We start from the raw sequence: 20,757 nt of genomic DNA, 5'->3' as shown, positions 1-20,757 counted from the left end.
ACTTCTTCTTAAAAAAAAAAAAGTAAGGTGAAACTGGAGAGATACAATAGAGTGCCTATAAAAGGAAAAAAGACAAAAAAAAAATGTGTTTTCAGTTTAACCATGAAATATGCGACAACATCTTTAACTAAGTGGAGGTATAACGGGCACATTAAGTTGCTCGCTGAAAAACACTGCACAGGTTTCTATTTTTGTCCAGCCAGCCAGATGATTTCTAAACTCAACCAGCTCATGAACTCAGAACTAACGTAGAGAGATCCACTCCTCTCTCTCCATGCGCCTCCTATTGGTTATGTAGAGAACTGCCGATGATATGTCCTTGATATTTGGTTGGTTTTTATAGCTTTATAAATAGTGCATGCGGTTTTTTAAATTATACACTGCGAATGTGAGAATTTTACAACTTCATTACACTTCAATTTGTTTATAAAATACATCTCGTTTCAAAATACGTTTAAATCCTAAATATACTTCAAAGATCGTTACCAAATTGCATAAATGTTCGGGGAAACACTTGCGTATGCTATGACTACCACTTCAACGGCATTCACATCCTGAATAATACATGAATGATTGCACTGCCATTTCATTTCACCCCCTTGTAGTTATTACGTCTCCCAAGCGAATGCATAACAAAGATATTCTGCCTAACACGACTAGCGATAACACTCGGTTTTCGTCTTGAGTTGACACTATGTTTGGAAATACGACTACAAAGTCGCACCATTTTGTGACGTCTGGCAGCAAACTACTCAATAATTAAGATATTAATAACCAGAGGCACAGACGAAGAGACAGACAGTGAAATAGACATTTCTTTTTATTGACATGAGTTCTTCTAGGAGGATGAGACAGCGTAACAGCAGGTTTGTGCTTTTCTATATCGTTTTGAGTGATGTGAAATTGAGCAGCGGTCTGCGTCTACCTGATTCATCCTGAACTTTGAAAGAAACTGTACAGGCCAGCAGAAAAAAAAAAAAGTAAAAACATAATGAACACGGGACTAAGCAGCTATTTAAATAAAACTTGATTTGAACACCCTCCGGGCCACATCAACAGGTGTTCTTGCGAGAGATCGTTCTGGTTAAGTTTGAGTACAGCTTTGGGAACGGATAACTGGATACGTGTACCCATCTCTGCTCAGAGAGCCGCCAGTCAGTCCAGGAGCTTAACTGAAGTCCCAAGTAAGAATATTCCATTACGCACTACAAAGGATTCCCCATCCGAGAGACACAAATATTTGGGTACTTCACAATACATTATGAATAACACACTAAATGAACATTTTGCTTTGTCACGTTGTGTTCACCAAGGATCTACCACCTTAAAGCAATGCACGTACCTCTAATACACATTTAAGGCAGTTGAATGGTATTTGTTCTAAGCTGTTGTCTAACTTGTGCGTCCAAAACATTTATTTCAGACACAACTCTTGCTATGTCATAATTTAAAAGTACAATACTATGAACATTTGAGGCAACACTGAATTGAACTCATTTCAATTACACTCTAATAATAAACCATAACAATAAAGCCTATCACTGAAAGAGCCACTGAAAGCGTAAAATTAAGTGTTTAAAGCGTGTGTTTGGTAGCAGATTCCATAAGAAAGGAATGCAGAAGGTCATCTGAAATGTCAAGTCAGACATGAATGTCACCAAAAAAAAAAAAATCCATTCCCTATCCATTCGTGAACCTCATTCACAAACGTGCAGATCACTTGCATATAGTTCAAATTCCAGCTTTCTCCCCCCGGCATGAATTTACTAAGTAGCTTAATATACATTTTATTCCCCCAATCAGTATTTCAACTTTACAATGCGTTCTGTCTGTGCGTGATTAGTCCTCAGGGCCCCATGCCTGCAGCAGAAAGAGCCAAAAAATGTAAACATATACAGCTGTCCTACCAGTTGCTGCACATAGATACATTACCTGAGAGAATGACGTTACAGAGAGGAAAAACAAAAGAGAAAGAAAGAGAGAGAGAGAGAGAGAGAGAGAGCGAGAGAAGTAAGACACGGTAGACAAAGCCAGGGTACACGCAATAACAGAGGGGCTTGATCCCGGTAAGGCTCCAGTCAGAGAGAGGGGGCGTAGGTGCCGCCCCTCGACGGCGGCGGCGTGCCCGTCACACGTACTGGCTGGGTTTCTGCGGGCTGGCCGCGGCGGCCGAGGCCAGGTGCTTGGCTTTCTCTGACGCAGCCAGAACCGTCTCTTTTGCCTTCTCAGATGCATCCTTCACCGAGTCCCTGAGGTGCCACGGCTGGCCATCTCCTGAGAGAGAGAGAGAGAGAGAGCGAGAGAGAGAGAGAATTCATTTCTTAGGTCCAAAACGACTGTTTTAATAATTGGGACTGTGCACAGATTTATCTCTGAATTGTTGGGTTTTTTTTTTTTTTTTGTCCATATCCCAGTCAAATTACACAGTATATTTTTTCCCCCTCCAATCATAACAGTGGCGTGATGGTCTTTTAAGATGCTTGTCTGTCTGGATTTACGGCCGTCTGGGCGCGACGCTGCACTTCAGCCCCGGCGAACATGAGCTGCACTCCGTGTGACCTTTGGGAGCACGAGCGGTGGTAAGTACAGGACGCCGTGTGTCGCGGGGTTGATTACAAGGCTGAAGAGCCTGATTGCCTGTCATTACGCAGCCAGAAACCCCAACGACTGCATACCACGCCAAGCGGAGAGGCCGCGCTTAAAGCCAGACGGCTCGAGAAGAGCCGTTTGCGAGGGACAAAAGGATAAATCTTTTACGGAAATCCCGGAGCGGAGAAAAAAACAAAACAAACACGGTCGTACGGGATCGACGCCGTAAACCCCACGTTGTGTTTACGAGCCGTCAAATCTTGATCTTCCGTGAGCTCTTCCGAGATTCGGCCGTGGTTTTCCGACGGGTCGACTGCAGTGAAAACAACGATTAAAACGGCAAGAAAATCCTGAATACTTCAGGGTTCTCTAAATATTTTGGTCTGAGACCACAAACACAAAGAGAAGCTGAAATCTGAGCATTCCATTAAACTAAGGAGTGTCAGCAGTCAAAAGGCAAAAAAAAAAGAAGAATTTGAATGTATTATTCTATAGCTGGATTATTCTATAGATGGATTATTCTATAGCCGGATTATTCTATAGCTGGATTATTCTGTAGCCTCTCCAATGAATAGATGATTTTCTATTCACTTTGACCCCGGCAAAAAAGTGGAGAAAGAGAAGCCATGCAAGTTTGGCACATGGTACCTAACAGGGCCTCAGTGCCTGCTCGTGGGGCGCTTTGCAGTCTGAATGACCCTCCCCAGTGTTGGCAGCGCTCCAGCAAAGGGGGTCAACATACCATGCCACCGCCTTTGGCACTTAAGACCAGCGTCAGTGGAACCCAAGAGTGGAGAACACTTCGTTCTGGGAACCGGGACAAGGGGAGAGACAGAGCCGGAGAGGAGGGGGAATCTTGGGGCTGTGTGTGTGTGTGTGTGTGTGTGTGTGACTGGGGTGGGGCGATCCATTAAAAGCCGACTTGGCTCTGGAGAGACTGAGAGGATGGGAGAAGGAGGAAGTTTTGTCTTTGAATGGGAACGCGAACGGTTCTGATTTGGTCTTTTAACGCTTGTGGACAGGCGCTGCTTCAACGACACGGTTTAAAGAAAACAAAAAAAAAACCAAAAACAAACTAAAGATGTGGAACAAATTAAAATGGGCCAAACTCATGAACCAAAAGATGACTTGAGTCAGAGTACGTTACTCTCTCCTTCTTCACCTCTCTCCACCCCCCCCCCCCCCCCCCCCTCTCTCTCTCTCTCTCTCTCTCTCTCTCCCTTCTTCCCTCCCTTTTCCCAGGGTCCAGACCAGCTGTAGGTCTGAACCCGTGGCCAGAATAACCACGGTGCCGAACTCTTCCCTGGTCCTGCCTCTCTGGCTGACCTCCCCTGTGCCCTCTTTAGGGGGAGAGGCTTGGGGTGCGGGTGGGGTGTAGAAATATGAAGTGTACATGCAAAGCCTCTTTTTTTTTTTTTTTTTTTTTTGTTTAACTGCATTGCTCTGAGCAGCTTTTTCCACCTCTCAAAGAGCTGGAGGGAAAGGCAGGGGCAGATCAGAGACCTACCCCCCCCCCCCCCCCCCCCTCTCCTTTCCTCCTCTCTCCTTTCTCCTAAAAGCCTGAGCACTCTCCTCCTCTATGAGGAAAAAAAAAAAAGCATTGATTATAGATGAGCTGGCACAGGGGCTCCCCCATTGACATGCAGGGGTGGGAGCGCTTCTGAGAGTTTTGAGACGGCTTTGCCCGGGGCGAGCGGACGCTTTAAACCATCAAAAGTCGAACAGCAAAATTTTTTTTTTTTTTTTTTTGATTCTGAAGGTGCCGGCTCGGCCCGCAGTGTCTCTCGGTTAGGGCTACGGCCCAGCGCCTTGGAAACGGCTTGCTGGCGTGTTACTCCGGATTGCATCACCGTTGCAGGTTCTTGCACCGCGGCAGACCCTGACAACACAGCAAATCCTTCCCCAAGTGCTGTACAGGCATTATTTCAAACCTGCTAGGATCCCGTGAAGAGAGAAATTTAGACAAAGGGACAGGAGGGGTGACTATGTTGGAGCAAATAACACTAACCAAAAGATTACAAAAAAAACAAAACAAACAACAACAACAAAAAAACACATACATTGATAAATCTCAACCTAGACATCAAGGCACCCCTGTCCTGCAATTGTTTTAGATACAGCTTTTCTCTAGCATAACTCATTAAGCTGATCAGCTTGTTATCGAGCAATGTTTGGTCTAAATTGTGCACGGACATGGAACTGGTGCAGGGCTGCCTTGAGAAACACTGACACAGATTCTAAAACAGGTCGTGCATCTTACAACGACCGTTTTAAAGGGCCATTTAGGGAAAAAGACAAAAAAAACGCCCCCCCCCCCTCCCTCCCTCCCTACTTCCAACGTCAACACGGCTATGACAGTCAAGCTAGAGGGGTTCTCGAATGACAGCCCTTTTAGTCAGCTCTCAGTGGAGTCATTGTGTGTAGAATTGGAACACATGGATTCTGGGGGGTTCTAGAACACCAGCTATTGTTGGTTCATAGTGGAGAAGTTCTAAGGTCTTTTGTCCTCCTACAAAGGCTCAGGCATGCATGTGACACGTCTGAGCACAGCTGCCCATCGCACTGTACTTACCATCACTGCCAGTTTAATACAGACGTCTGGTCTTATGGCAGGGTTTCAGGAGAAAGAATTGCACAGAAACAAATTGCGACATAAATGGTGCAAATATTGTCTTAATACCTAAAAATACTTAAAAATGTTAAAAAAAAACCCAAAACAAAACAAAAAATTACATACATACAGCCACGTACCAGCTTGCTGTGAACATGACATTGCTTAATGAAAAAAATCAAGGGCTGATCCTTTAAATAAGTTCGAAGTAAACAAATGTCTAAACTCTTTCCTAAGACAAAAAGCATAATAATCTTTACATTGTGCATGACAACAGCATGACTAAGGTCGAGCCTTTGATGTACGTTTTGGAGAAACATGGACGTGACTGTTAAGATTGAGATCCTCCACACTTCTAGAGTACTCCGACCCGTATAGGAGAATGTGTTTAATGACTGACCGGGCTGATAGTGAAATAGGTCGTAATCAGACCGCATGACCGACAAGCTCACCGGCTTCACATATTGTGAAGTATTTCTGTTACTGGAGATACAGGTGGGAGAGTTCTGCTCCCTGAGAAAACAAAATGCAAATCGCCGAACCACGGGTTTGCAGCGCCCCGCCGCTCGCATCAGCGCCCTGTAACTTACCGTGTAAGTTGGCTAGTGCATACTCCAATCCCTTCATGGCTTTGGCCTGATTGCTTTTAAAGCGCGCCAACCCAAACTCCTGAGAGAGAAAACGAGACGGGAAACATAAAATTAAATTCAGACGCATGTGAACAAAATACAGACAGGATCCCTAACACTTTCCGCATCACATATTCTCCCTCAGCGCCCCCCACCCATCGCCCCATTCCCTGCTCTCCAGGGCATATAAAAAAAAAAGCATCCATACAGAACTAATCCTGAACTGAAAATAACAAGCTGGGGTTTTTTTTTTTTCCTGTCCTCTGCAATTTTTCCTCTCGTCGGAAGATTTACGTGTCTGTGTTTTGGCAGACAGACGCTTGGTTTCGTCAGCGTTGATCCACCTGCTTTTCGACTGTACCCGCAAAGCCCCGCGCTGGTACAGGGAGCTTCCGAGAGATCTGCTGGCCAAGAGCTGTGTGGGTAAACGCCCATCAATTAATGGCCTTTAAGGACTGACCCTAAATCCTAAATTCTACCCTAAGTTTAATTCCAGTTCTGCTGCGGAGAGCATCGAGGTGGCGAGACTGGCGGTGTTGCGGACGGTACCTGGATGGGTCTGGAAAAGCCGTAAACCCCGGAGGAGATCCAGGCCTCTCGTTTCAGCTCCGTCCACGCCGGCCGGTTTTCCGACTCTTGGAATACGCAGCGTTCCCGCACCGTCTGCGGGGAGAAAAAAAAAAGGCGAGTGACATTTTAAGACACGAGGGAGCGCGAGGGGGATGTGACATATGACTCTTGAGAGCGCACGGTGAGGTATAGCCCTGGTGTATGTGACTTACAAATACAGTTAGGTTCATATTTATTATCCTCTGCTCGTCCTCTCGTATTTGTAAACGGCTCACTACTCTACTGCATGAGCGCCCGTGTGGGAGGCATGCAAAGCAGTACAGGGGACCGGGGCGTCAAAATTAACGACGATTGACCATGTCTGCAATGTTAGGTCACAGGAAACATTGGGCCTCTCATTCACCAATATCTTACTAAGTTTTTTCTTAAATTTGTTCTTGAGAAAGGTCCTAAGAAAAAGTCTTAACCCACAGAATTGTTCGCACCTTTTTCTTAAAATGATGAATACCACGGTCCTCATAAATTGAAAGCACGTGCCAGCTGTTCCTAATTGGCACAGGTAAACACTCCCCCCCCCACCCCCCAATTCCCATAAAAGGGCATGAGACTGAAGGGCCGTGTGCACACACAGCAATGCATGGAAGCCCGTTTCCGCCACATTAAAAAAAAAAAGTTTGCTTAATTGTGACCGTTTCTTGGAATTACGACTTCATTTCTCGCAATTCAGACTCTTTTCTCGCAGTTCCGACTTTTTTTCATAAACATTATTTTGTATAAACATGTCAGCACTCAAATGTGCGTAAGTGCGCTCTTGAGTGTGCGTAGATTCTGTTCTGACCTAAGGACAAATCCCAAATAAGCAAACTTTGATGAATGTCAGAAAACTGCTTAAGTGGGTTTTAAGAACACATTTCTTCTTAGGAATGGCTGGTGAATGAGGCCCACTGTTTCTATGTTATCATATTCACAGGCATACATACGAGGGCTTCCTAAACACACATTATATGTTATAGACAGTATTGGAGGTGGCATGTTTAGGGCTGGTTCTAGTCTGATGACCTCAGTTACACCCCCCCCATTTTGAAAATGTTTTCAGAAAAGTTTTGCTTCGGCCTCACAACCTCACAGCGATCGAATTACAAAATTCTAGAGGCCGTCGTCGTCATCCGATGACCTTCAGGGGTCGTTCTTTTCCCCCCTCAGTCGTCCCCAAACTCGTACCCAGTGGAAAAGCATTGTGGTTTTTCCTAGTTAAGGAGTTTTCCTAAAAACAGTGCATTCCTTCTGGCCACAGCTTGGATACCGTCGCTAACCAACCCACACAACCCCGGAGCAGCAAACAAAGAGCGTTCCTGAGAAGGCTGAGAAAAGCATAGCTGAAAAGGCGTCTTGTGGTTGTGACGAAGGTCAAGGAAAGTTGGATGGATGAGGCTGGGGGGGGGGGGGGGGGGCGGGGGGGGGAGGGGGGGCAGAGACAGAAACTCCAACCTCAGACAAAAAACTCCGGGGTCTGAGGCTGTTGCTGCCAGCACGGCCGTGAAATATTTGAGGACCGCGAAACACCAGCAAAATTAGGCGTCAACCTCACGTCCCTGAACAGAAGCTGAAGGCCCCTAATGTGTTAATTACGCTGCAGAATTACAGGCAAAGTCTGTCAAATGGTACGCGCAAGCCATGTTTATCAATTCATCCCCACCGTTACTGCTCTTTTAAATCAGATATGCCTGTAATAGCATAGGGAACATATGTTTTAGGGGTTGTGGTCAATATGGGTATAGATTGAAAACCACAGAGTTAAGGCAGTAATGACTGGAAAAAAGCTATGCGCTGGATAGATGTATGTATGTTTAAACAAGACGTTGAGAGCTAACCATCAGAGTTGTATGGTTTAGATTCCATGTGTATGTGGTGAGTCTCTTGTTGATGGGGTCCACGACGGAGTCTTCGAGGATGTAGACGGAGCGAGAGAGGTTGGTGGGGAAAAATCGTTCCGCCCATCGCGGAAGCCGGTTGGTCTTGGTGAGGAGGCGCCTGGTGACGAGCTGATGGTCCTCGGTTACCTTGCGAAAAACCACGTCCTCCGTGAGAACATGAGTGCTGAGGGACACAAAATACTTTAGGTCATCAATATTTCACAGTGTGGTGGAAAATAGTTTGGTCAAGTTAGCTTGCCAATTAAAACTACACAATGTCCCAGTACATGATGAAAAACACTGCCAGTCACATATTACACAACGAAACCAACTTCATAAAAGACGTCATCATAAAAGCTATTCTTATGAAAAAAACAAAAAACAAAAACAAAAAAAAAAAAACAGTACAAAACTAGAAAACAAAATATCTGTCTGGGGAAAGTGTTCACTGAAAAGATATTCCAAAGTGAAATGGCTTAAGTAAAGTAATATCAGGGTTTCAGTGCATTACGTCCTTAAAATAGAACCGAAAAGGGACTGTGACATTAACAACTAATGACAAAGAGGAAGTAAGCACTTGTTTGGGAGTTTCAGCTCGCTCATTTTGAGAGCACAGAAAAAAGTGGAACTGTATCGCATTAAATTCATAATGCTCTCAGTGTGACTAATCTGTGTAGTAAAAATTCTAATCTGTGTCGTAAAACTTGTAATATCACTCAGTCTGCTGAAGTATGCCATATTCTTTGGCTTTCACTGGTTCACTGCACAGTTGTGCGTATACTGATAAAATAACATCAAACATTAATAAGATATATTTAAGGAGATGTAGGACTTAGGGGCACTGCAACTGTTACTGTTAGTTAGTCATGCTGGGAATTGAATTAGGTTTATGTTCAAAGTGAGCATGTAATTTACCTGAATGGATTGGGGTACCTCTGCCAAAACGCAGAGAAAACATGGTCCCACTTGCTTTTAATGTCTGTTTCGTTGAAAAAATATTTCACCATTCTTTCAACTTTAGAGTGTAGATCAGATTCAAGGCTGGGCTGTATCAAAGAGGTATCTGCTCCATTACATGCTCGTTACCTGTGAATACATAACGCGGATTTGAATCTCTACTTCGCAACTCAAATATACACAGTTTCTTCAATGTTACTAATACAGGCGAGATAAAAACACTGCACAACTGGTCGGAATTACTGTTTTTAACTTTGAATGCAAATTGGTGTTGCAGTACACCAAATACTGCTGGCATAGAGAGACAAACTTTATATGTATTTGATTCCACAGACAGTACATTTATTAATGCATTTGCTATGATTGTCATCTCTGCATATTCAGACGTGTTCATTCAAACCTATTCGATAAGCTCTTCTTTTTACGTCGCTGTAGACAAACGCGTCTTCCAAATATCAACGTACTACTTCGCAGACCCTTCTCTGAGACAACAGGTCACACTCTGGTCACGCGCAACTTATGTCTCTTTTCCACTACGACGGTGCTGGTGCCCGTGCCCGTGCCGGTGCGGAGCCAGTGCTGCCTTGGTGCCTTTTGAGAACCGGCCCGCATTTCCACTGGTTTGGGAACCGAACGCTACATAGCGAAAGTTTGGGTAATTTCCGTGGGGAAAAAATAATGTCGGACAGAACGCATTGCTTGCTCTTTATAAATTTACTTTTACGCTAGGCTTCCACACAGCGAAACACCTCACGAATTTTGTCCCAGAACTTTTCGCTCTGGGGGCAAAATTCATGAAAATAGTAAGTCTGTCACTTAGCTCAAAAGTTAAAACGAGTGTTTAAATGAAGGTCTGCATGAAGTGGTTTAATTGCACCAGCCAGAGCCGAGAGAGAGAGTGTCTTTTTCTACCACTCTGGGTCCGACTACGTTCATGTAACATGTAAACAACAGCCCGTATTGATGTAGACACAAATTGTTACTCATGCATCTTTTAATCATATACATATTTTCACGCTACAAATATCCTTTAGCCTACCGCTACTTGGTCAGACGTTTTTTGTTACTCCCGCCTCTCTAAAGAACGTCACGTATCAAACGCTGAACTGATTGGTTCTCGCGTGGTTTTTATTTGCATAGCCTCTGACGTCAGCGGTTCCAACTTTTGGGACCAGCATTTCTGTGGTGCCGTGCCGGTGCCAGTTTTCGGCTCCGGCACCAGTATTTTGTCAGTGGAAAAGCGCGGGTGCCGGTGCTCGATCGGGCACCGGCACCGGCACCGCGGCAGTGGAAAAGGGGTATTAGAGTGTGTTCCTAAATTAGTTAGCTAGGTAGCTAATTGACTCGCTACATCTACCCAAATTCAGTTCAACAAAAAAATTCAAGAATATAAAAAAAAAATCATAACTCGCTTCTACCAAATTATGATACCGTAGAATAACTCCGGTATTAGTTTTAACTGTATTTCTAGAATTCAGACGCTAGCTACTAACTCAGCTTATGTTAGCCGGCTATATCGGTAAACTCGGGTTACTTCCCCCGGTCACACATGAAAAGACATTTCATTCTTATTTCATTCGTTCAGTTGCAAAAGTTACCTTCAATATGCGGTTAAATGAATTACAAAAGGACATGTAAATCAGACAAACAAACTGCCACGCTTAGTAACAATACCTGTTCAGCAAACGTAACTGGCAAGCTAACTTAGCTTCAATACCTGTCACCTTGAATGAGTCAGAGAGAAGTCTGACAGATGGGTTTGACCCATTGCGTTACTATGTCGGTGTTAGCACACTACATACGGCTGTCGTTGTGCGTCTATATGAAGTAACTCACCATGGGAAACGTTAACTAGGACGCTTTCACTTCTTCTCAAACTTTTCAGTTCAACTGCAGACGATCTAAAGATATAAAGCCAAGAAGAAAAAAAACCTTGTGGACAACAACCTTAACACAAAGCTAGTAAGGTTCTCCACAGTAGATGCTTAAATAACCATGGCTAAGTTAACTTCACAATACAGAGTACCTACGGCAACAAGTAAATTCAGTGAAAGAAAAAATATTTTGTTGATGTGTACAATAAGATACCTGATTTCCTGATCCGAAAATCCTTCTCACCACATCTGCAAATATTAGGTGGCTTCTTTAAAGGTGGAAATGTAAATTTTTCCAATAAGTTGCAGCCACACTTATTAGCATAGCTCTTTGCTACAGCAGCAGTTGATTGAAGGCGGAGCTAAGAATGTACTATCAGTCCGGGGTGTTTTCCAAAGTAAAAGTCTAGCTTTAGCAATGGCATCTTTTTCCCAAAGGGGATTTTTTTTTTCTTCAAAAGAGCACAGGGAGAGACACACGATATGTTCGATTGTCAAAGATAACTCAGACCGGAATCAGTATCTTGTAATTCGGCACATGAGTAGTATTTAATATTGAATAAAAAGCGATGTAATGTCCAACATTCAAGAATTACTGATAATATCTATACGAGTAGAACGTTTAAAATCGAAAAAACAAAAATAATTGATATAAAATAAAAAAGTTTAAGCTATTATCATTTTCAAACGTACATATTATTGTTCATATGGAACCGTTATAGTTGCGTATACTGTTGCAGCCGGAACGGAATCAGCAAATATGATCGCTTAACAACGAGCGCCCTCTAGTGATTATTAAGAGTAACGTAAACTACATACATCCGTGCATTCTATACGTTTCAAGAAAAATACCCTCACCCATATCAGATTTTCCTTTGCCTTTATTTATTTATTTTTAATTAATTAATTAATTAATTAATTAACTTATTCATTCATTCATTCATTTTCCCCCACTGGTTAAGGGTCTTGATTGCTTTGTTTTTGTTACAAAATATCACTTTAAGTATATACTGAAATACTGCACCTTTACGGTAATGATAAGATTTTTATTTTAAAGACAGGCAGAAATTCAAGCAACGTTCTGAAGAACAAACAGTGCTAACACATTCTAAACGAAAGCTCTGGTAGGTTCACAAAAACAGTGATGGCATCTTCATTTATTTATTTTTATTTATTTTTATTATTTCCATTCACATTCAAATCAAGAATGCCCTGCTGTGTTCTAAAGCATTAATCAAACAGCTTCACTCAGTACAGCTATCCTTGTGATTAAAATACAAACAAACAAACAAAAAGCTCTTACTGATTCTCAGAGAACGTAACACGGGTAGTGGCTCTCTGTGGCCATTGGAGGCTGCCACATGTGATATTTTGATACTTTTTTAAGGGACTGGTGATGTACATTTAAAAATCTATCCCTGACTTAATTAGACCACAGTTTCACAACCCCGCCTGAGATCATCAGTGTTGAGGTAAGAGTAGCAAGGTCCATACACGCTGGTCTGACAGTCTCTGTTGCTGTGCTCCCCAATGCTCCAGTGAGGCATCGGCATAAACCCACTTAAAGTCTTGTTTTCCACAGCAGAACATAATCTGTAGTTGAAGACACCACCAGCAGTCAAAAAAGTATTTGCTGGACAATGGACATCCAAATATTGTACAATTTCATCCTGCTGCTCCGCGTTATTCTCCGTCCCTCTGTGCCCCTCTGTTGTTGCCATGGATATGAAGTCACTTCCATTTTGAGTCACAGCAGCTCTATCCGGCTTTTCCTCCCTGTTCACCTCCTTCTCCGCGTGTCTCCTCTTCACTTTAGGGCGGTGGCACTGGAAGGGGAACTTGGTGCAGCCGTTTGTTTTGTTGGCCAGTACAATGGCAGCCACACCAGGCATGCAAATAGCAGGACCAATGGCTATGAGTGGGACTTTGCCGAGCGTCTCTCCCTTCAGGCCAGACACAGTGAACATGAACCCAAAAAAGAGGAAAACACTACACACGGCTATCACCATCCCTGTGCGTGGGTTGATTCCGTCAGCCCTCATTTGCTTACAGCCGCATACGAAGTGGGATGGAAAAAATTCAAATAAAATAAGATGAAATAAAATAAAATAATAATAAAAAAAAACAATTCTCTGATGAGGGCAGAAACTCCTTGTTCAAACAACTCTTTTGCATTCACCTCACAGAACCAAAACTGCGTCAAGGAGCGAAAAGACTGTTCTCTGTCCACAAGTCCACGAGCCCCTACAATTTCAGAACGGCCCTTGGAATTCTAAGTGTGGCCTCTGAAACCATTTGGAAAAAAAAAAAAAATCTCCTGGAACAGCCACCTCAGTGAACTCGGAATACGACGTATCCTTTGAAAAGCGAATGGCGCTTTGGAAACGGAGGTGTTGCACGTTATCAAGGGTTCCAGCCAGTGGTCAAAAGGAGAGCTGCTTTTATAGAACTCATTACTGCATCTTAGTAAATACACACAATGAAACATGAGAAGGATTGAAAAGATACCCAGTAGCCACTCTTGGCTGTATGGAAGTCGTTGCTAACTTTAATGCTATTTGGTGTCCAATTAACGCTGCCTGAAATCAACTAGTGTTATGGTTTTGGAAGGGCATATGATCAGGCTAAGAATCTCCAGGAACACTGATCAATGTACTTCAAAGCATCACTGGTTTTATGAGGGCCTTTTTTTCATAAAAATTTCATTCATATTCTAAAAGGAGCTTAATTGTTTAAAAAAAGATAGACAGATAAAACAAGAAAGATAAAAACACTTCAGGAGGAATAAATGCCTAAATGTTATGGAATTTGTACAAAATGTTTTCCAAAAAAAGAAAAAAAAAGCCATTTCTGATTGATCAGACTGATGACATAGGGCGTGGTGATTTATTAATCTCTACCTTTGGTTCATTAGACTCTAAACCTGACTGCCGGTGGCAGAATGTTAGCCATCTGAAACGTTTCCGTCTGTGTGTTCAGCCAGGGGACGCCCTGTGCCCTACCCAAACTCCCTCTAAATATACACTGCAGTGTCTGTGTGGAGCTGTTTTGGCATAGAGAGTGAAGATTCCTCTGTAAGAATCTTATACTTTCTCTCCAGTGCTAAATAGCATAGGATATGTAAATGTTTCACCCCCCCCCCCCTCAATTGTTGATTTTATCTCTTTTAAGGGGGGGTCCCAAGTCTTAATTGGGGGGGTCAGGACCCCCACCCCCGCCCAATTCAAACCCTGAATACACGCCTTTGGCATGTGGAATGTGTACATTCAGTTTGAAGCCAATGTGTTTTTAGAATTAATTTATCGGGACGTATTTTTAAAACAAAGTCCTTGGCTGACTTCTCCTCATTAGAGGTGACATCCCCAAAACTGCTGCTGGCAGGAGATAAGTGAACTTCTCTTTGGCTCAAATGCACACACGCTGAAGAGATATTCTTTCAATGAACTGGAATGAAATCTGATACGTAGCTTGTTTCATTTATAGCAAATTATGAATTAACGTCAACTGATCTTAAGAGGCAATCTACAAGCGTGGCAGCAGCAATAACTTTTTATGGACCACAGAGAAATATTTATAACTCTACTCATATGGCTATTCATTCTTTCACCAACACAGCAAACCACCCAAGAATTTTCTGATGTGACTGTTTACTTATTCAGACAAATTGATTATATAGTACTATTTACATTCTTAAACAAAAACCAACCAACCAATCAACTAACTGTCTGACTAACTAATTAACGAACAAGCAATTGAACATCTCTGTTGGAGTGATTATTTCTCAAAGAATAATTAAGGGGTTTGTTTTACGTTTTCCAGAGCATCAGTCATAGTCAGAGTGATATATCTATAGGTGACTAATTTATATAGATTTATATATTTATGGGGTGCAGTTACAAACATGTCAACGCCTCCTGCTGTGGTATGGTCATTAGCCCGCACACACAGAGAGGGTTCAAGCACAGCTGCACAGCAGAGATGAGGCCTTGACACTTTACCTTGCTACAGCATGGCAGTCTGGGTAACAGGTGTGCTAGAGATTCTCTCTCTGTGTGTGTGTTAATTCTCAGGCAGTTCAGCACTAAATAAACATTAGCTATGAATAATGAAGAGGATGAAAACAACAACACAATGATCTTTGGACATGTTTTCTAGACGTTCTGCATATAAAAGGCAAAATTTTACCTGAGTAACAAATGTATATAAGACAAGGGGACTGTCTCCAAAAAGGACATCGTAGAGAGAGTGAGTGAGTGAGTGAGCTGGAGAGAGAGTGAGAGCATAAACAAATCCCTGCTAAACTCTAAATAGATTCTGTATATAGTTGATTAACGATGAATGAGAAGTCTTGGCAGCAGTGTGGAGGACGAACTGATGCATAATTAACTGCACCATAAATTAAAATAGTTCTATCATGGGTGGACCGCTGCTCACGTGTTGAGCACTCAGTTTTTCTTCGGCAGATAAATCTTAAAATAGTTTTAAACTGTGCAGTTTCTAGCGTAGTCACGGGGTAGACATGAGTAAGACAGCTAAATGAGTTAAAATATTTCTCTTTTATTTCGGGCCCAATTTACATAGCAACTTAACAATGGAACGGTAACGTTGCCTGAGGTTTTACCTCCCGATCATTTGATGGCGCTATCCTAAATCCGACTCATTAGCGACGGTCCTCTCTTCAGCCGCTGCGAACGCTGGGAAGCTTGTCCTCGTAGATGTCATTGTTGTGAGAGGGACCGTTGCTGTTATTTCTTTAGGACATAGAATATTATCACCATGACTGGCTACACTGCGGACGAAAAACTCCGCGTAGAGCAGTTAACCAAGCTCAGGAGACAGTGGTTGAAGGATCAGGAACTTAGTCCTCGAGAACCTGTCGTTGAACATAAACCACAAGGCCGCATCGCGAAGTTCTGGACTGGCTTTCTGGAACCCAAAAGTCTTTGGAGATTATATGTAAGCAAAGTGCCTGCAATCATTGCAAATTTAGGAGCAAAAGTTATGTAACCGCATCTAGCAACCTGTGAGGTTAAGTGATAGTTAACGGAACGTCGTCTACTAGTGTAACAATGCTACATTGCTAGCAGGTATGTCCTTACAGGCTAAGTGCTGTCACAGTCGCAATGCCTGGACTATTTAGAGGTATTGCAGCGACGTTGTCGACACATTTGGGAGAGAGAAAAACACCACCTGTGTCGGTCGTGCAATTGGGTCGCTCCTTGACTCGTGTGTTGTTTTTCGACGGCTCCCTGTGTGCTCGAGTCCCTCTGTTGATTTTTGTACTGTCACAGTCTAAACCGAGTACTTGGAAAATGATGCTATTTTGCTCTCTCTACAGACGTTCAAGGCTTACAATGCTGGTGTCTTCGCTGTCACGCGTGTGCTCATCCCTGCTTGGATAGTTCATTACTACATGAAGTATCACGTTGCAGTAAGTTTATATTTTCTGCGAATGTTAATCTTGGATAAGACTGATATTAGAGCACACTAGACCATCATTAGCCAAAACATCTCTGACTAACTCAGGGCAGTTTATTTATGAAAAGGGATTAGCAAACACTAACAGTAGGGACAACATTGTTGACGGTGGTCCAAGCTTTCCACAGTCAGGCTCTTAAATGTCAGTTTAAGTCAAGTAACAGTGCAAAGAATAATAAAATTAGGAACTCCAGACATGAATTTCTTGTGTCATTGGAAAGTTTTCTCTGCTTAAACTGAACTTTAAATCCTGAAATCTTGTTTGTGTATTTACAGAAAATGCCATTTGGCATTGTGGAGTTGAAACCCCGACTGTTCCCTGTGAGTACATTTACAATTAGTGTTCAGTGATACCAGTATTACTTACTACTTAATCCCTTATTCCAATGTTCTGTTGTGCAGTACAAACTAGTAGTGAGATGTGTTTATTCTGACTGATTATGTGAGTTTTGACATTATAATTTTATGCCTCATTTGCTCTCTGTCTTTAAATCTGAATGCTTAAGCAGCTTCATAGAGCCGAACCGGCGTTTGCAATATTTCTAAACGATGAACTACCGCCTAATTTTGCTTCTTGAGAGGCAGATGCTTTTAAAGCATTTTTATCTGAAACCTTTTCCTTCATTTGTTTTCAGGGGGACACCGTACTTGAAACGGGAGAAGTTGTCCCTGACTTTCCTGAAACAGAGGGACACAGCCACCACTGAAAACATAAACGAACCAATTAATTTGCCTACGTTAATTGTTTATAAATAAGATGTGTATATATGCATATGTCTGTGGAATGTCAGTAAACATATTTACCAAGACATTTACCTTGCTCTCCATAGAGGTTTTGTGTGGATTTCTCTCTGCTTGGCTGAATGGTACATTTGATCTCATAGCATGATTAATGACTGAAACAAACTAAACACACAATCTGAAGACACTGCAGTGTTACAGAGGAGGTTTTGAATCATTGACGAAAGCAAACTTATGGAGGTTAAGATGTAATACATTATTGGTGCAACAGGCTTTTGAAAGCTGTTCCAGGTAAATATACAGACCTCTTCAAAGAAAGGAATTCTAACTGATAATGGTGAATATAAGTTCAGTGCCTGACCATATGGTCAATGGTCAGTTGTCAATAATTTCATCACCATGTATTTGGTAGACAGGTTCTGTATATGACAAGGAGAATTTAGGAAACTAGAGGAAAAAGGACAATCGCCAGAAACAATAGTCGTGATTAAGGGGTTTGGTGCTGTCCCAAACACTAGATGGCGCCATAGTCATGCACTACCCAGCACAGTTCTCGCCTCATTGACCTTGCTTCACGTTGATGATTGGTACCAACAACGCTAGATGGCGCCATAGCTTCACGCTAACCTGTGCAATACTTATCAGAATGTTTACAATTTATCACAGCGTTTTTCAAATCATTTCTGGGGAGCCACCGGACAGCACATTTTTACTGAAGTCCTGGGCTTGTCGTTTAACTACTTCAGGATATATTAATTAGCAGACAAGTTCCATAAACTGTGTCAGTGATGGATTTTCTGTGCAGTGGGTTCCCAGGGCTGGATCTGAAAACCACTGCCCTAGGTTCAATGCAAACCACTGATTCACTTATTTTGCTGGTTCATCATCCTGGTGAAATAAAGGTTAGTTAATATATCAGAAATCTGCTATATGTGTGTGCACTGCAGTCAGATACATATGAAACTTGCGACTGTCATGAACAACTTTTGCACTGATTATAAACACATTTAAAGAGCTAAAGAGACACATTTTGTTATAGACATCATAATTTATTCCAATTAATTTAACTATCATCAGTGCGTTTTAAGTATGAAGTCTTTTCACGAATAACAATCTCTTTTATCACCAACAGCAGTTTTGCAGAAATCATAACTTGTATGAAAAATGATCTAAGTAATCAGTAGATTCATACAAAACTCTTTATTGAATAATGTTTTATGCTGCCATACTGACAGTCACATTATGAAACAAGAGCGCGGAAGTCCTCAAATGGTCAGATATGTTAATCAGGGAACAGAATAACCATATGGTCTAAAATATAAGACTTACAGAAATAAAAATCAAATACAGGGGTGAATAAGAAAGTAAAAGATTCCTAAATTCAGATGAACTGAAATGATAAAAAAGTGTGAGAAGGGGAAAAAAGAGAGAGATCAATACTGCGGCATCAATAGTAAAAAGAATCAGACATGAGAACCTAAAAAAAACCCCAAAAAACATTATTTTGTTTTTCCCTGAGTAAATTTTGTATAAAAAATAATTCTCCCTCAGAATGCTGAGGTCTGAAGACCAAAGCTACGTACACATTAAAAGTTCAAGGTTCAAAGTTCAAAGTTCAAAGTCATTGATCTATCAATCAGATGGTGTATAAAACTATGTGAAAAGCTGATGACCACTGAAGTATACAAATACAAATGAGTATTTGTCTCTATCTCTTATTAGACAAAATGTTTTAATTCAAAATGACATTCAAAGGCAGATTGAAGAATTTCCATGTCTGTCACTCCGCCTGTCTCCCATCAACAGTCTTTATCTCTGCATCATCATATTCCATCTCTAATGGAGTAGGAGAAAATTGGCCGTTTGAGTTTGAAGATCATAACGATTTTCAGTTCTATTTACAGAACACTGTATACAGTTTATATTGTGTGTTTGTTAATAAAGCAGTTTGTAACTGTGGCAGTGGTATAACTGTTAGTAGACACTCACTAACCTAACAGCTCTTCTTGGTCCTCATTCACACTCTCCACATCATCATACTCATCCAGTCCATCCACTGAAACACACCTCTCAAATGTTACAGAAATACTGACCCTCTGTCTTATAGCTTCTCTATACACAAAGCATGTCAAATGAGTTTAAACAAACAAACACTTTGCTTAAACTCACCTGCTAAATTGCCTTGACCAGTGATGACATCATCATAATCCTCTGGTGGTATTTTCACAACTGTCTCTAAAAACAATAGTGGACATAATCATGACTAAAGCTCCAAACTTATGTGTGCATGGGCAACGTGCATGTGATATTTAAAAATGCAAAGTCTCTACAATTTCTTTAGTAACTTTTAAAGTGTCCACGTGAAGTTGGTCATTGCTTAATAATTGCTCAGGTAAAATTTTAAACACGTGTCTTGGATTTTGCCAAGTCACTGTTATTTCATAAAGTAGCCCAATTTTCATCATGGCTGAGTGAGGAAGGCGCTCGGTGTGGTAACACGATCAAATTGTGACGAACTGAAGTATCAGTGACCATGTCATAGATAATATAACTCACCAACCAGATTGCTTGGAACCTGCCCTGACGTGACTACATCGTCATAGTCTACCGGGTCCACCGTTCCGTTTAGCTCTAAAGCAGTCAAAGAGATACATATTTGAAAGTGTTGTAGTCAATATACAATGTTTATTGGGCATAACGTAATTCGGAAATATTGTATTTAGCATAGAGAACTAGAGAAATTACCTATCAAACTTTCAGGCGTCTCCCCTGCAGCTGTGGCGTCATCATAGTTCTCCGAGGAGTTCAGGGTCATCGTCTCCTCTGAAGCAGGTTAAAGCCGTGAGACTTTATTAACAATGACTCAAATGCACTTTGTATCATGATATTCATACATCTGACTAAACAGACAGTACAAGTTGAGATCATACGATCCGTCTACACAGGCACTCACTTTTCGGGTTGCTGGCAGTTTCCACATCATCATAAGATTCAATCTGGTCTTCTTTCAGCGACTCTGCAGAAACAGAAAAAAACAAGCTGCATGTATAACTACAGTTAAAATCGATATAACACTTCGTAAACTTGCATTAATGTGTAATTTTTTTTCACTTTTGCAATGTGACCTTTTATTCTGGTGGTGGGGTGACACGAGGTGTCAAAGAAACAGTAAATTCTTATGAGTCTTTCTTCAAGCTGGAGTCAGTGTCAGCGTTTTTAATGTCTTCGTGCTTGGTACACATCACATAGACATAACTGAACACTTTATTTTGTTAATATTTAAATGCACGATAACACATAATCACTACTGCATCTCGTCGGCGTGTAAGCGTTTTTTCGCCAGAAACACATGACACTTCTTGCTCACTCGCATACTTAAAAACACACTTTTCTTT

At 41.8% G+C, this 20,757-nt stretch overlaps 3 protein-coding genes across 6 annotated transcripts; 1 reads left to right on the top strand and 2 right to left on the bottom strand.

The window, feature by feature from the left end:
* Positions 1-797: 797 nt before the first annotated feature.
* On the bottom strand, positions 798-11,471 carry LOC115823940 (PRELI domain-containing protein 1, mitochondrial-like). The gene is made up of 7 exons (XM_030787989.1): positions 11,358-11,471; positions 11,106-11,170; positions 9,228-9,398; positions 8,271-8,496; positions 6,379-6,492; positions 5,791-5,869; positions 798-2,274 (listed from the first exon to the last, which is right to left on the bottom strand). Exons 3-7 carry the CDS (start codon positions 9,317-9,319, stop codon positions 2,129-2,131), a joined length of 657 nt encoding a protein of 218 aa, XP_030643849.1. The 5' UTR covers positions 9,320-9,398; positions 11,106-11,170; positions 11,358-11,471; the 3' UTR covers positions 798-2,128.
* A 1,099-nt stretch (positions 11,472-12,570) lies between these two features.
* On the bottom strand, positions 12,571-13,110 carry LOC115824209 (transmembrane protein 215-like). Its single transcript, XM_030788314.1, has one exon. The coding sequence runs from the start codon at positions 13,108-13,110 to the stop codon at positions 12,571-12,573; it is 540 nt and encodes a 179-aa protein (XP_030644174.1).
* A 2,734-nt stretch (positions 13,111-15,844) lies between these two features.
* On the top strand, positions 15,845-17,436 carry ndufb6 (NADH:ubiquinone oxidoreductase subunit B). 4 transcript variants are annotated; one of them, XM_030788062.1, is made up of 4 exons: positions 15,845-16,099; positions 16,482-16,574; positions 16,898-16,942; positions 17,257-17,436. In XM_030788062.1, the coding sequence occupies exons 1-4, from the start codon at positions 15,920-15,922 to the stop codon at positions 17,326-17,328; spliced, it is 390 nt and encodes a 129-aa protein (XP_030643922.1). In that variant the 5' UTR covers positions 15,845-15,919; the 3' UTR covers positions 17,329-17,436. The 4 variants fall into 4 exon arrangements, with proteins under 4 accessions (XP_030643922.1, XP_030643923.1, XP_030643925.1 ...); XM_030788063.1 differs by having other exon boundaries at positions 15,845-16,108; positions 16,491-16,574; XM_030788065.1 differs by lacking the exon at positions 16,482-16,574.
* The last annotated feature ends 3,321 nt before the right edge of the window (positions 17,437-20,757 follow it).

The sequence above is a fragment of the Chanos chanos genome, chromosome 11, assembly GCF_902362185.1.
Source record: "Chanos chanos chromosome 11, fChaCha1.1, whole genome shotgun sequence".
NCBI classification, from domain to species: Eukaryota; Metazoa; Chordata; class Actinopteri; order Gonorynchiformes; family Chanidae; genus Chanos; species Chanos chanos.
Note: the sequence above shows the minus strand (reverse complement) of the source record. Positions and strands in the feature narration are given on the sequence as shown.